This window comes from Nomascus leucogenys, chromosome 5, assembly GCF_006542625.1.
Source record: "Nomascus leucogenys isolate Asia chromosome 5, Asia_NLE_v1, whole genome shotgun sequence".
In the NCBI taxonomy this organism is placed as follows: Eukaryota; Metazoa; Chordata; class Mammalia; order Primates; family Hylobatidae; genus Nomascus; species Nomascus leucogenys.
In genome coordinates this window covers 12677246-12693122 of record NC_044385.1, presented here as the reverse complement: position 1 = coordinate 12693122, position 15877 = coordinate 12677246, and the positions used below count along the sequence as shown (strand labels likewise).

The following is a 15877-nucleotide window of genomic DNA, read 5'->3' as shown; positions in this document are numbered from 1 at the left end:
CCCACCACAAGGTAATGAGAAGATGAAACCGCGAGTAGACGACCCATCCTTCTCATGTACCTTAAGCTTCCAGGAAGCACTTTGGGCTTCCTCCTTAGGAATAAAAATCTTTCTATTCCTCCAGGGACTATAGTTGTTTTTTTTTTTTTTTTTTTGAGACAGAGTCTCCCTCTGTCGCCCAGTCTGGCATGCAGTGGCGCAATCTCAGCTCACTGCAACCTCCGCCTCCAGATTCACGTGATTTTCCTGCTTCAGCCTCCCAAGTAGTTGGGAATACAGGTGTGCACCCAGCTAATTTTTTGTATTTTTAGTAGAGATGGGGTTTCACCATGTTGGCCAGGCTGGTTTCGAACTCCTAACCTCAAGTGATCTGCCTGCCTCGGCGTCCCAAAGTGCTAGGATTACAGGCATGAGCCACAGTGCCCAGCCTCCAGGGATGACACCTGTAAATACTAGCTGAAAACATAATAAGTAGGCTCAAAAAAGATTTAGGAATGGAATTTAAAGGCAAGATTTGAGGGATGCAGGGGTACATCCTTAACCTTTGAGAGGTGATTCCTATACAGAGAGTAACATGCTTTTCCCCAAGGTAAGTGGGTTCTGCTTTCCATGATGGAATGCTGAGTGAGATGAAACTTGGTGTGATGAGTGTATACATAGGTGGGAAATCCTTAATTTTTTGTTTTTATTTTTTATTATAGAGATGGGTCTTGCTATGTTACCCAGGCTGGTCTTGAATTCCTGGGCTCAAGTGATCTACCCGCCTTAGCCTCCCAAAGTGCTGTGATTACAGGCGAGAGCCACCACGCCAAGCTAAGAAATTCTTAATTACCTGATACGTCTTTAACCTCCCCGAGTTGCTTGCCAGCCACTTGACGATGTCCTTGGAGATCACATATCCTGACCCACATGCAAAGGCAGGGTAAGCGGGGCTGGGGTACTCCAACTCCTGCCACTTTCCGGTTCGGTCAACTGCCCAATTCAGTCTGAAACTGAGATGAAAAATAATGTGGCCCCTTGTGTTAGTCTGACACATATCCTGCCACTATTAAACTTGACTTCTTTATCATCACTACAAAGGAATAAGCTTGTAGAAGTGAGAAAAGAAAATAAGAAAATTTCTTTTTTTTTTTGAGATGGAGTTTTGCTCTTGTTGTTCAGGCTGGAGGGCAGTGGTGCCATCTCGGCTCACTGCAACCTCTGCCTCCCAGATTCAAGCAATTCTCCTGCCTCAGCCTCCCGAGTAGCTGGGATTACAGGCACGCACCATCATGACCAGCTAATTTTTTATATTTTTAGTAGAAACAGGGTTTCGCCATGTTGGCCAGGCTGGTCTTGAACTCCCGACTTCGGGTGATCCACCCTCCTCAGCCTCCCAAAGTGCTGGGATTACAGGCGTGAGCCACTGTGCCCCGCCAGAAAAAAATTTTTTAATCTAAGGAAAGGAATTATCATTTATCCAGTGTTGTTTTAGATAAAAGATTGGTATGTTAAATTTTTTCGAAGTTGCATTTGTAGAGTTTCTGAATGAAAAGCACTAGAAGATCACCCTGTGTTTTAATATATATGAAAACAAAAAACCAAATCACTAATCCATATTGTATTCCTGAGGAAGCACAGAAAATGGTTTCAGAGACGTGTCACAAACGTACTCTAACAAAATATACAGTAGCTTCTAATGTGAATACCATTTATTTCTTTGGCGTAAGAATAAAAGCCATATTGTTTTCCCTCCTTGACTACATTAGCCTGAGGCTTTTCATTTAAAAAATATTTTCCTCCAATTGTACAGTAATATAAAATTTATTATTAAGACAGGGTCTCCCTCTGTTGCCCAGGCTGGAGTGCAGTTGCAAAATCATAGCTCATTGCAGCCTCCAACTCCTGGGCTCAAGCAGTCTCCCTGCCTCAGCCTCTCAAGTAGCTAAGGGCTACAGGCTCACATCACCTTTTTTATTTTTTGTAGGGACAGGGTCTTGCAACGTTGCCCAGGCTAGTTTTGAACTCTTGGCCTCAAAGGATCCTCCCACCTCAGCCTTCCCAAAACTCTGGGATGACAGATGTGAGCCAGCATGACTGACCTAGAGTAATGAAATATATATTAACCCAGGAGTCTAGTACGAAATTGTATATCTCAACCACATTTTCAAAAAAAAAAAAAAAGGATATTTTATGCTTTATTAATTACATTTGATCAGGTACATGAATGCCAATGGGCTAAGAATGGTTAACTTACTTTCCCCACCAAAAATTAGGCCCATCCAGATTCTTTTGGGCAATCCTATTAAATACAGCTTCGAGGTCTATGTAACAGTCGTCATCTGTCTTCAGCAACAAATTGAAGCTGGTTGTTTCCACAGTCCTGTTGACACAAAAGGGGTAAGAAAGTCAGTGCAACCAGACAAAGAAACAAAGAAACACCAATGCAGTGGCGTCACTAACACTTTCATTCAAAACTGTACCTGTCATTATCTATATTTCTTATTCCTCAAATGTTGAGAACATTTGCTCTAACAAAATTTTGCTGCAATCAACTAAGGCCATCACTTGGTTTTTACTAAGTGGCATAACACGGAGAAGTATTAAGCTGATTTTAAAAGGTAAAGAAAGAGCATGATGAAGGAAAATATCTGGCTTAAATGGAACATACGTTCAAACAAATGCTTCTTAGGCATCATTCAACTCCTGCTGCCAAATCTATTAAACGTCTGAACCTTGCCCCATGTGTTGTTAATAACAAAGTCCCAGCATAATGAATTAGGTGTTACATCTGGGCCTCTCACACAGAACACTATTACACAAGATGCATCTGATGCTACTATTTATATTACACTCAAAATATTTTATGGCTTAAAAAAACCTGACTTATTACACTGAAACATATTTTCCCTTGGAAACAACTTCCAGCAATTAAATAATTATAAATGACCTTCTGGAAGGCAAAGGAGAGTGACTTCATTATCTAGACGTAAAATATATAATCATGTCTAAAGACAAAATTGACTCCTTCATTTCACATTGACAGTCCCTGTACATCTGTTTAAAAACGCAGTTTTGCTAGGGGGCCAGTCATATGTCAGAAATCTCAATAAAATAAATTTAGAATTTCATTAGGTCAAAGAATGGTGAATTTAACAATAATGGGTCCACACCAAATAGCATCACCCCATGTTTCTAAAGTTTATTTCCAATTAACAGCAGAAGGCATACATAATATTTGCTAATTAGAAATAAATTTTCATGATAAAGAATATTTAGGTCACTGATAACTGAAATAAAGAGGAAGAAATAATGAAACTCATTTGTGTGTGGAGATGGGTGATGCCAGCTATGGGGACGCAGGTCCCAGATCAGAGTCCCGTTGAAGGTTACTGCAGCGATCCAGGGAGAGAAGGTGGCAGCCAGAATAGCGACAGTGGAGACTAAGGGAGAGGCTAAGATACTTCCACACCTAGGAAATATCTTGCTCTAAAGAAGAGTCTGGGGCTCTCAGCCCTGACTTCCCACCCTCGGTACCTCCATGCCCATTCCTCACCTCAGCCTCACCTACAATTGCAACTCTCATTGGCAGCCCCAAATTAAAAGGAGGTTCTTTTTCTTACTACAGCTGTCTAAACTTAACCTAGCATTCGACACACCCAGATTTCCAACTTTCACTGACCTCTGCCCTCTACTCACAGGACGAGTCCCAAATTATATTAATTTGCCCCAGCAGGCCAGGTATGGTGGCTCATGCCTATAATCCCAGCACTTTGGGAGGCCAAGGCAGGAAGACTGCTTGAGACCTTGTTTCTATTAAAAAATAAATAAATAAATAATTTGCCCCAGCTAAGAAACATTACCTTCCATAAACCAATTAGACCATCTACCCCTCGGGACCAGGGAACTGTATCCGTAAGGTACTGTTCTTGGTAACTTCCCACTCTGCCTAGGGCAACAGAGAAGAAAAGAAAGAGACAGACCCTGGGCCTCACCAAGGAACAGAAGAAGGTTTTTAAAAATAAAAGTGAAAAAAATAAAAGTGAATACCCTTTATAGGTTTGGCCTAATCAGAGATACAGTTTGAAAGTTTTGGCTCCATGGTCAGGATAGACAGTACCAGGAAACTCAACAGAAAATTTTGAGATCATAGAGTAACTAATAATTCTAATAACTATACATGTTAAGATTATATATATAAAATATATATGTTACTATTATTATATATTGCTACTGTTATTCTTATAAAAGTAGGAATTAAAAGTAAGTTCCAAGAAACACTGGAGGGTCTGGGAAATTATAAATATGATAGATTCTGGGAGTTGTGGAATTTCAGTAAGCCAGCTATATAAGAGTTTTAGAATCAGGGAGGTAGTTTTTAAATGGATGGAGTAGAGACTGGAAGTATAAGGTAGATAGTCAGTAGAAGAGAATTCCTATCAGTAACCTAAATGTGAGTGACTATAACTGGGGAATCTGGGTTGGTGGGTATAAATACAACTAAAAATGGACCATTCCCAAACTCACTGATTTTTATCCAATGCTGGCTTGAGACAACCGAGGCAAGAAGAAATGACTCAAAATGAATCAACTTTTTTTTTTTTTTTTTTTTTTTTGAGACAAAGTCTCACTCTGCCGCCCAGGCTGGAGTGCGGTGGTGTGATCTTGGCTCACAGCAACCTCCGCCTTCTGGGTTCAAGTGATTTTCATGCCTCAGCCCCCTGAGTAGCTGGGATTACAGGCGCTCACCACAACACTTGGCTAATTTTTGTATTTTTAGTAGAAACGGGGTTTCACCATGTTTGGCCAGGCTGGTCTCAGACTCCAGATCTCAAGTGATCTGCCTGCCTTGGCTTCCCAAAGTGCTGCTGGCAGGCATAAGCCACCAGCCCATTTTTGCCATGTTTTTGATAGGTTAATATCACATTGTGGATCTTTATCAAAATAAAGTGGCAGCATCTTAGCAGCTCAGTTTTCGCAAGGAACTAGGATATAATAGGTCATATCCCAGGGGCTCAGTGGCCTTAGGTTTGTTTGTATTTGTTGAAATCTCAGTGGTTTGAAGTTGATAAATTGTCTCGATAGCAAAAGAACAATAAGACAGGCACAGCGTCATGTGTCTGCAATCTTAGCTACTCAGGAGGCTAAGGCAGGAGGTTTGCTTGCACTCAGGAGTTCAAGACCAGCCTAGGAAACATAGTAAGACCCCATCTCAAAAAAAGGAAACTAACAATAAAACAAGTTCTAGCTACCCAACATTTTTACAACCTACCATCTATAGAAGTTCAATAATTTTGCAGGAACGTTACGATAAGTGTCGACAACATCCACAAAAACAATATCATCATAGATGCTGCTTTCCTCCTTCAGTAAGGCATCTTCCTCATGGAGATTCCTTATATGATCAATAAGTCTTTGAGGGCGAGAATGAAGGTTGTGTAAGAGAGCATCACCTTCTAAAAAGGAAAAGTTGAGAGTTGGAGAAAAATGCTATTGTAAACTTAACATTCAGAACTGACGATGTGCACTAAAGTTATTTTCCCAAGGTAACCTAACAGAAACACATGCAGTTGTTTGGAACTTTAGGTAGAAAAATGAGAACTCTCATACACTGCCAGTAGGATTAAGTGGATGCTCCCACTCTGGAAAGCAATTTGGCAATATCTACTTAGGCTGAAAATGTGTACACCTTATGGTTCAGTTGAAGCCACTTGTAGATACATCCCTACTAATGTTATTTCACATGAGGATATTAATTACAGCATTGTTTGTAACTGTGGGAAGAAAAATGGGACCGACCTAAATATCGACTGAGAGAAAAAAAAAAAAACGGCCAAGTTGTGGTATATTCACATAATGAAATATAGCAGTTAAAAAAATTACCCTGATCTTGCATGTTAAAAGGATTGGGATGAAAAAATAAAGTTGAGTGAAAATTGCCAAGTGATAAATACGACACCACAGATATCAATTATAAAACATTCAAAACTATGTTATTTAAAGACATGGTCAGGCGTGGTGGCTTATGCCTGTAATCCCCGCACTCTGGGAGGCCAAGGGAGGAGAATTGCTTAAGCCCAGGAGTTTGAGATCACTCTAGGTTATATAGGGAGACCCCATCTCTAAATAAAATTTAAAAATCAGCCAGGCATAGTGGTGCATGCCTCTGGTCCCAGCTTCTTGGGAGGCCAGGGCAGGAGGACCCCTGGAGCCCAGGAGTTCAAGGCTGCAGTGAGATATGATTACACCACTGAACTCCGCCCAGCCTGGGCAACAGAGCGAGACCCTGTCTCAAATAAAGAAAGAAATAAAGAGATGTAAATATGTTCAAGGTAGAAAAATAAGAATGGGAAGGGTACACATGAATTTTAGGAAAGTGGCACCCCCTTTGAGGAGAGTGAAGAGGAATACATCTAGGGAGAACCACAAGGAAAAGCTTTCAACTGTACCTACAATGTTTTCTTTTTTCTTTTTTTTTTGAGACAGAATCTCACTCTGTTGCCCAGGCTGGAGTGCAGTGGCATGATCTCGGCTCACTGCAACCTCCACCTCCCAGATTCAAGTGATTCTCCTGCCTCAGCCTCCCGAATAGCTGGGATTACAGGCGCCTGCCACCATGCCCAGCTAATTGTTTGTAACAAGAGGCGGGGTTTTGCCATGTTGGCCAGGCTGGTCTCGAACTCCTAACCTTAGGTGATCCACCTGCCTCAGCCTCCCAAAGTGCTAAGATTACAGGCATGAGCCACCATGCCTGGCCACATTTCAAAAAAAAATAAAAATAAAAATCAGAAATGAATAAGAAAAAATGTAAATAAACATTTGTTAATTCTGAGCACTGGGTACGTGCGTGTTTCAGTACTATTTCTGGTGTATTTACGATTATTTCCCTTTTTTTTTTTTTGAGACAGGGTCTTGTTCTATCACCCGGGCTGGAATGCAGTGGTATAATTACAGCTTACTGCAGCCTCAACTTCCTGGGCTCAAGTGATCCTCCCACCTCAGCTTCCCAAGTAGCTGGTACTCCCGGCACCTGTCACCACACCCAGGAAATTTTTAAGTTTTTTGTAGAGATGGGGTCTCGCTATGTTGTCCAGGCTGGTCTCGAAATCCTGGGCTCAAGAGATCTTCTTGCCTCCCAAGTTTCTGGGAGCCTCCCAAAGTTCTGGGATTACAGGCAAGAGCCACTATGCCTGGCCATGATATTTCATAATAAAAATGATTACTAATGTGCTTAAAAGACAATTTATTTGCCACTTCACAAGTTAATGAGTCACTTGTCACATGTGTGCAGGGACTGTCTCCAGATCCTACTGATTTAAGGCAATTCTTTCACTGTGGCAGGAGACGTCAGGATTTTCTAAAAATGTCTCAATCAAATTAAAGAAAAATTTTGAAAAATACAAAGAAAGTGAGCTGCTGAGGGTAGCAAAGGAAACGAAATATAATTTAGCACTGCACTCTTTGTCACTGCAAATGGAAAGGATGAGGTGGGGAGCTGAAGGCCTATATCTGACTTCTGCCTCTCATGACTTGTGAGATACTGGACAAGTTCTGTTGTCTCTAGACCACAGCAGTCTCACCTGTAGAAAATGGTGCTGGATTCAATCAGTGATTCTTGGGAATGCTTGCTGAAATGCAGATTCCTGGGCCCCAAGCCTAAAGATTCAGTAGGTCTGGGGTGGAGCCCAGGAATCTACTTTTTTCCCTCTGCCCTGCTCCCAGGAATCTGTATTTTTAATGGCCACTGCTGCGACCCTGATGCAGGTAGACAGAACACAGAACAGCCTCTGAGAAACACAGGAGTAGATGACCTCCTGTTTTTTTTTGTTTTTTAGAGATGAAGTCTCACTCTGTCACCCAGGCTGGAGTGCAGTAGTGCTATCTCGGCTCACTGCAACCTCTGCCTCCCGGGTTCAAGCGATTCTCCTACCTCAGCCTCCCGAGTAGCTAGGATTACAGGTGTGCGCCAGCACCCTGGCTACTTTTGTATTTTTAGTAGAGATGGGGTTTCACCATGTTGGTCAGGCTGGTCTCGAACTCCTGACCTCGTGATCCACCTGCCTTGGCCTCCCAAAGTGCTGGGATTACAGGTGTGAGCTACTGCACCTGGCCTGACCTCCTGTTTAGACTTACAATTTTTTGACTTTAGGATAATGTAAAAACAATATGTGTTCACCAGAAACTATGCTTTGAGTACATATGCAACCATTCTGTTTCTCATGTGACTACAGTCTTGTGAGATGTTCGACCCTTATTATGGAATAGGCTTTGTGTTAGATTATTTTGCCCAACTGTGGGCTAATGTAAGTGTCCTGAGCAAGTTTAAGGTAGGTGAGGCTAAGCTATAACATTCGGCAGGCTAAGTGTATGAAATGCATTTTCAACGTACATTTTTAACTTAAGATGGGTTCATCAGGATGTAACATCGTCTAAGTCAAGGAGCATCTGTATAATTTAACACTTGAAGGAAAGTGAAAGTGTTATAAAATTGTAGTAACAGGAAAATGGCTGGTAACAACAGGAGTGCAGAAATTAAATACAAGCCTTTTAGACTAGTAACACATTTTGTTTCACTGCATGTATCTGAAAAATATGAGCATAAATTATTATGTCAGGAAAATGAAAGGATGTCTGCTTTTGCCACTTCTATTCAACATACATGTTCCAGCCAGGACAATCAGATAAGAAAAAAGGCATCCAGATTGAAAAGGAAGAAGCAAAACTATCTCTTCTTACAGATGAAATGACCTTGCATGTAGAAAATCATAAGGTCTAACTATAAAATGATTAATACATGGATCTGTTCAGCAATGTTGCAGCACACAGATCGATCACAAAAACCATCTGTATGTCTATATACTCGCAATGAACAATCTTAAAATCAAATTAGAAAAACAATTCCACTTACAACAGCATCAAAAAGATAACATAAGTATTTAATAATTTAACAAAAGAAGTGCAAGACTTTCATACTGAAAATCAAACATCATTGAAGGAAATTTAATAAGACATGGATGTTCCGAGACTTAATACTGTTAACACGGCAGTACTCCCCAGGTTGATCCACAGATAGAATGCAATCCCTGATGGGAATGTGAACTAGTGCAACCACTATGGAAAACAGTGTGGAGATTCCTTGAAGAACTAAAGGTAGATCTACCATTTGATCCAGCAATCCCATTACTGGGTATCTACCAAAGGAAAATAAGTCATTATATGAAAAAGATACTTGCACATGCATGTTTATAGCAGCACAATTCGCAACTGCAAAAATATGGAACCAGCCCAAATGCCCATCAATCAATGAGTAAAGAAAATGTAGTATATATATATATATATCATGGAGTACTACTCAGCCATAAAAAGAAACAAAATAATGGCATTCACAGCACCTGCGTGGAGTTGGAGGCCATTATTCTAAGTAAAGTAACTCAGGAATGGAAATCCAAACATCGTATGTTCTCACTCATAAGTGGGAGCTAAGCTATGAGGATGCAAAGGCATAAGAATGATACAATGGACTTTGGGAACTCGGCGGGGAAAGGGTGGGAGGGGGGTAGGAATAAGACTACACACTGGTTACAGTGTACACTGCTTGGGTGATGGGTGCACCAAAATCTCAGAAATCACCACTAAAGAACTTATTCATGTACTCAAACACCACCTGCTCCCCCAAAACCAATTGAAATTAAATATATATATGCAATCCCTTAAAACATTCCAGCTAGGTTTTTTTTTTGCACAAATTGACAAGCTGATCATAAAATTCATATGGAAGTGCAAGAGACCCAGAATAGCCAATCAAGCTTGAAAAAGAACAAGGTTGGAGGATTCACATTTCCTCATTTCTTTTTTTTTTTTTTTTTTTTTTTTGAGACGGAGTCTTGCTGTCACCCAGGCTGAAATGCAGTGGCAATCTCAGCTCACTGCAACCTCTGCCTCCCAAGTTCAAGCGATTCTCCTGCCTCAGCCTCTGGAGTAGCTGGGATTACAGGCGCCCGACACCATGCCTGGCTAATTTTTTTGTATTTTTAGTAGAGACGGGGTTTCACCATGTTGGTCAGGCTGGTGTCGAACTCCTGACCTCGTGATCCACCTGCCTCAGCCTCCTAAAGTGCTGGGATTACAGGAGTGAGCCACCGTGCCCAGCCTCCCAGTTTCAAATCTTACTAAAAAGCTACATAATCAAGACAGTGTAGTACTGGTTAAGGATGCAGACATATAGATCAATGGAATAGAATTGAGAGTCCTGAAATAAATCCTTATATCTACAGTCATTGATTTTCAACAAATGGGTGCTGGGACAACTGGATATCCACACGCAAAAGAATGAAGTTAAACCTCTATTTCATGCCACATATGAAAATGAACATGGATCCAAGACCTACATACAAGTGCTAAAACTATAAAACTCTTGGAACTGTAAAACAAAGACACAGATCTTTGTGACTTCAAATTAGACAATGGTTCCTTACATATGACAGCAAAAACGTGACAAAATTGGACTTCATCAAAATTTACAACTTTTGTGTGTTAAAGGGCACCATTTGCAAAGCGTGTATCTGATAAGGGACTTGTATCCAGCATATATAAAGAACTCTTACAATTCAACAATAACAAAATAATTTTACAAATGGGCAAAGGATCTGAATAGATATTTCTCTGAAGATATAAATGACTCTCTCTCTTTCCCCTCCTTTCCTCCCTTCTTCCCTCCACCCCTCCCTCCCTACCTTCTCCCTCTTTTCACCCCTTCCTCCGTTCACTTCCTCCCTCCTCCTCTCTCCCTCACTTCCCACATCTAGTTCATATACCATAATAATTCACCCTTTTAACAGTGTGCAGCCTGAGCAATATGACAAAACCCTGTCTCTACAAAATATTTAATAATTAGCTGGGCACGGTGGCATGCACTTGTAGTCCCAGCTATTCAGGAGGCTGAAATGGGAAGTTCACTTGAGCCCTGGGAGGTCAAGGCTACAGTGAGCTGTGATCATGCCATTGCACTCCAGCCTGGGCAACACAGTGAGGCCTCGTCTCAAAAAAAAAAAAAAGAAGAAAAACAACAAACCAAAAAAGGAAGATATACAAATGGCCAATAAGCACGTGAAGAAAATGCTCAACATCATTAGTTATTATGGAAATACAAATAAAAATCACAATGAGATAACAATTTACACCCACTAGGATTGGTATATTTTAAAAGACAGACAATTTAGTAAGTGTTGACAAGAATATGGAGAAACTAGAATCCTCATATACTGACTACGGAAATGTAAAATGGGCTGCTGCTTTAGAAAACAACCTGACAGTGACTCAAGTGATTAAACACACAATTATATGACCCAGGTCTTCTACTCCTAGATATTTAAAAGAAATGGAAATATATGACCACACAAAAACTTGTACCTACATGTTTACTACAGAATTATTCATACTCAAAAAGTAGAAGCAATCTAAATGTCCATCAATTAATGAATGAATAAAATAGGGTATATCGATGCAATAGAATATTATATGATCATAAAAAAGTACTGATACATACAAAATGGACAGACCTGGAAAACATGTTACAGCAAAGAAACTGACACACAGAGCACGTACTGTACATTTCCATTTATGTGAAATGTTCAAAACAGGCAAATCCGTAGAGAAAGAAAGTGCATCAGTAGTTGTTAGGGGGTGGGGGGTTGGGGAGGTAAGAATGAGGAGTAACTACTAATGGGTGTGGGGTTTCCTTTTGGGAAGTGGAGCCGGTTGTAGAACTCTATGAATATACTAAAACCACTCAACCACTTTAAAAGGGTGAATTTTATCTGAATAAAGTTTTTTAAAAGACAAAAAAAAAAAAAATCCTTTTCTGTCAAGTATAAAGATTAAATGTAAGAGATTCAGTGTACTTTTCAAGTTTCAACTAGCAAACTTACCCTGAATAGTATATATAAAACCACCTGCAACTCCCTCCACACCTTCCAAGAATTCATGAGGCAATGCACCCTCCCCAGCCTGAAAGGAATAAGAATGTACTCAATGATTCATTACTAAAAATACATTGATCATATTTTAAAATCGATTTGACAAAAATCATAATATGACTCCACTTGCAGCAGATAAATGCATCTAAGATGCTGGTGCACTAGAGGCTTATAATATCAGGATGACATACGGTATTCTACTATTTTTGTTATCTAATTACAATACTAAAGATAAGATATACCCAACATTCCATAAGGTGTTCAGAATTGCAACTTACATAGAATCACGTTTATGTACTTGCTACTCTAGTAGTACAAAAAGCAATTGATTTTACATCCCAACCCCACCACTTAAAAAAATATGTATTATGACCTTTGATTTTTTGGAAACTAAAAATTCTCATGAGTTCAAATACATCTTGGCACGCTTTAAAGTTAAGGGACCATGCAGAGAAAGGCTCAAAATCAATAGTCTGTCCCAAATATTCAAATTGAACTCTACTGAATATTGATTTAAAAAAATTTTTTTTTAATTTTTTTTTTTTTTCTTTTTTTTTTTTTTTTTTAAATAACAGGGTTTCACCATATTGGTCAGGCTGGTCTCGAACTCCTGACCTCAGGTGATCCACCTGCCTCAGCCTCCCAAAAGTGCTGGGATTACAGGCGTGAGCCACCGCACCTGGCCTAATTTCATTTTACAGACAGGGTTTCACTCTGATGCTCAGGCTGAGTGCAGTGGTGCAATGATATCTCATTCTAGCCTTGAACATACAATCTTCCCACCTCAGCCTCACAAGCAGCTGGCACTACAGGTCCGTGCCACCATGCCCAGCTAATATTTATAAATTTTTTGTAGAGAAGAGGTCTCACTGTGTTGCCCAGGCTGGTCTTGAACTCCTGGGCTCAAGCGATCCTCCCGCCTCGGTCTCCCAAAGTGCTGGGATTACAGGTGTGGACCACTGTGCCCAGCCTGTTGATGTTGTTGAAGGTGCCTAAGCCTATTGTGACAGCAGCCAATGATAGTCCTTTCTACCTCTTAGAATGGAGAGTCTTTTATTATTAAAGAGTTATCTCTCTTCAAAAGTTACCCAATGGCCTTACTCAGAGTGAGCTGTTTTCTTCTGTATACACTAAACCACTATGGTACATCTACCCGAGTACTGTCTGGCTGTTGTGGGCTAGATCAGACAGAGTCCATATTCAGTGTATTTACAGTATTTTTTCTACACCTTCATTTAATCAAGAGAGCTACTGCTTGGCTATTCTTAAACAGATCTTTTCAGAGTTTTACTGTACAAAGCAATGTCTTAAGGCCAGTAGAACAAGTAATCTAAGGTCACTGTAGTAACTTGTCATTTAATTTAAAATATGTTTGTAGGCCAGGCGCAGTGGCTCACACCTGTACTCCCAGCACTTTGGGAGGCGGAGGCGGGTGGATCACGAAGACAAGACATCAAGACCATCCTAGCTAATATGGTGAAACCCTGTCTCTACTAAAAATACAGAAAAATTAGCTAGGCATGGTGGTGTGTGCCTATAATCCCAGCTACTCTGGAGGCTGAGGCAGGAGTATCACTTGAACCTGGGAGAAGGAGATTGCAGTGAGCCAAGATCATGCCACTGTACTCCAGCCTGGGTGACAGAGTGAGACTCCATCTCAAAAAAATTAAATAAAATAAGTTTGTAGCCAAATGTGAAAATTACTAAAGGTGCATGCTATAGATTCCAACCTTGCAGTTCCATAAAAGACTGTATATGCTTTGTTATTTACTTATTTACTTTTTTTTTTTTTTTTTGAGATGAAGTCTTGCTCTTGTCCCCCAGGCTGGAGTGCAATGGCGCGATTTCAGCTCACTGCAACATCTGCCTCCTGGCTTCAAGCGATTCTCTTGCCTCAGCCTCCTGAGTAGCTGAGATTACAGTCGCCTGCCAGCATGCCTGGCTAATTTTTGTATTTTTAGTAGAGATGGAGTTTCACTATGTTGGCCAGGCTGGTCTCGAACTCCTGACCTCAGGTGATCTGCCTGCCTCGGCCTCCTAAAGTGCTGGGATTACAGGTGTGAGCCACCATGCCCGGCCTACTTAGTTACTTTTTTGAGACGGAGTTTCGCTCTTGTCGCCCAGGCTGGAGTGCAATGGCGTGATCTTGGCTCACTGCAACCTCCACCCTCCCAGGTTCAAGCGATTCTCCTTCCTCAGCCTCTTGAGTAGCTGGGATTACAGGCATTAGCCACCACGCCTGGCTAATTTTTGTATTTTTAGTAGAGACGGGGTTTCAACCATGTTAGTCAGGCTGGTCTCGAACTCCTGACCTCAGGTGATCTGCCCAACTCGGCCTCCCAAAATGCTGGGATTACAGGCGTAAGCCACAGCACCCAGCCTATGCTTTATTTTTTATTGTATATTTCTATATTGTTTTGGCTTTAGAACTCAATAGTAATTTGTTTATTAACTTCTCTCTAAAAGGTCGCAACTTGGCTTTTTGCCTTTAAAATTTTTCTGACATCACTTGCTGGCAAGGGAATAAAACTTAGTGAAAACTCTCAGCTGTACACATTTGTCATGAAAATCTTAATTTGAACCTGGGGTTTCTTAGCGTAGGCTTTAAAAAGTTATCTGGTTTTTTGTTTTTTTAGGTTAACTGTATGTTTAAGCTATCTTTAGCCCTCTATAATAATTTTTACTCCCAAAGCAGATCATTTGAGTCTTTACATTTGAACCTAGTTCTCAACTCAGAAACCTGTTTTTTCTTTTTTTTTTTTTTTTTTTTTTTTTTTTTGCGACGGAGTCTCGCTCTGTAGCCAGGCTGGAGTGCAGTGGCGCGATCTCGGCTCACGGCAACCTCCACCTCCTGGGTTCAAGCAATTCTCCTGCCTCAGCCTTCTGAGTAGCTGGGACTACAGGCACCCGCCACCACGCCCAGCTAATTTTTGTATTTTTAGTAGAGACAGGGTTTCACCATGTTGGCCAGGCTGGTCTTGATCTCTTGACCTCGTGATCCTCCCACCTCAGCCTCCCAAAGTGCTGGGATTACAGGCGTGAGCCACTGCGCCTGGCCAACTTATTTCTTTTAGTATAACCAATACTATAGAATTTCGGCATATGCTGGGTATTTTAAAGTTTCATAAATAGAAAAGGAGGCAAGATAGTAAAGGTATTTATTTGCCTTGTAAAATAAGGAAAGAAAAATGTCATAATTCCATAAAACTTTCTATTTTCAGTAAAAAATTTTTCATAAGACTTAAAATGAACTTTAGTAAACAAGTGGTGTGTGTGCTTACTAAAGTAAACACCATCTTTATTGTCCTCCATTTACTTTGTGAAATTTACCTGTCATAATAAACCCTAAATCCTAAACATGAATGAAATCCTAAACATGGCCTACAAATCTAAATGTGTAACTACAAATGAATCTATGGGTCTATTTGTTTAATGTCTTTCTCCCTCACTGGACTGTAAGTTCCACTGTGGGCCACGAGTATGTCTATTTTACCCTGCCATTGTTTCTGCCTTAGAACAGGTATACAGTAAATGTTTTTTGAATGAGTAATAACATATCATATATTCAACTCAGAAATTAATCCATGTAAATGAGGTTAATATTCATTCACTAAGCTTGTGAATTTAAATGCCAAGTACATTCCTAATCATTGGACAGGAGAGCGAGGAGAATAAAAGATTGTCTATGATTCCACCATACACAGCATTTGTTTACTAAAGTCCATTTTAAGTATCATATACCTTCTTTATTGTCCTACATTTACTTTGAGAAATTCACCTGTCAAACTGTTTTAAATTTAAAGCAAAGCTGAATGAGAAATATGAGAGTCAGAAATCCCAGAGTTGCTTCAGCAAAATAAATGAAAGTACTCAATATTATTTTCTATTTTGTTTTGTTTTGTTTTGAGATGGAGTCTCGCTCT

The 15877-nt window shown here is 40.3% G+C and overlaps 1 protein-coding gene across 3 annotated transcripts in view; it reads right to left on the bottom strand.

The window, feature by feature from the left end:
- Positions 1-15877, bottom strand: part of B3GALNT2 (beta-1,3-N-acetylgalactosaminyltransferase 2) — a 60498-nt gene that overhangs the window by 6138 nt on the left and 38483 nt on the right. For 2 of the 3 annotated variants that reach the window (XM_003267284.3, XM_030812647.1), the window contains 4 exons: positions 11907-11985; positions 5252-5435; positions 2237-2362; positions 833-992 (listed from right to left, as the gene is read on the bottom strand). In XM_003267284.3, coding sequence (XP_003267332.2) covers positions 833-992; positions 2237-2362; positions 5252-5435; positions 11907-11985 — 549 coding nt within the window. Of the gene's footprint in view, positions 1-832; positions 993-2236; positions 2363-5251; positions 5436-11889; positions 11986-15877 lie in introns of those variants that run through there. The other variant, XM_012506543.2, reaches the window with a different exon arrangement.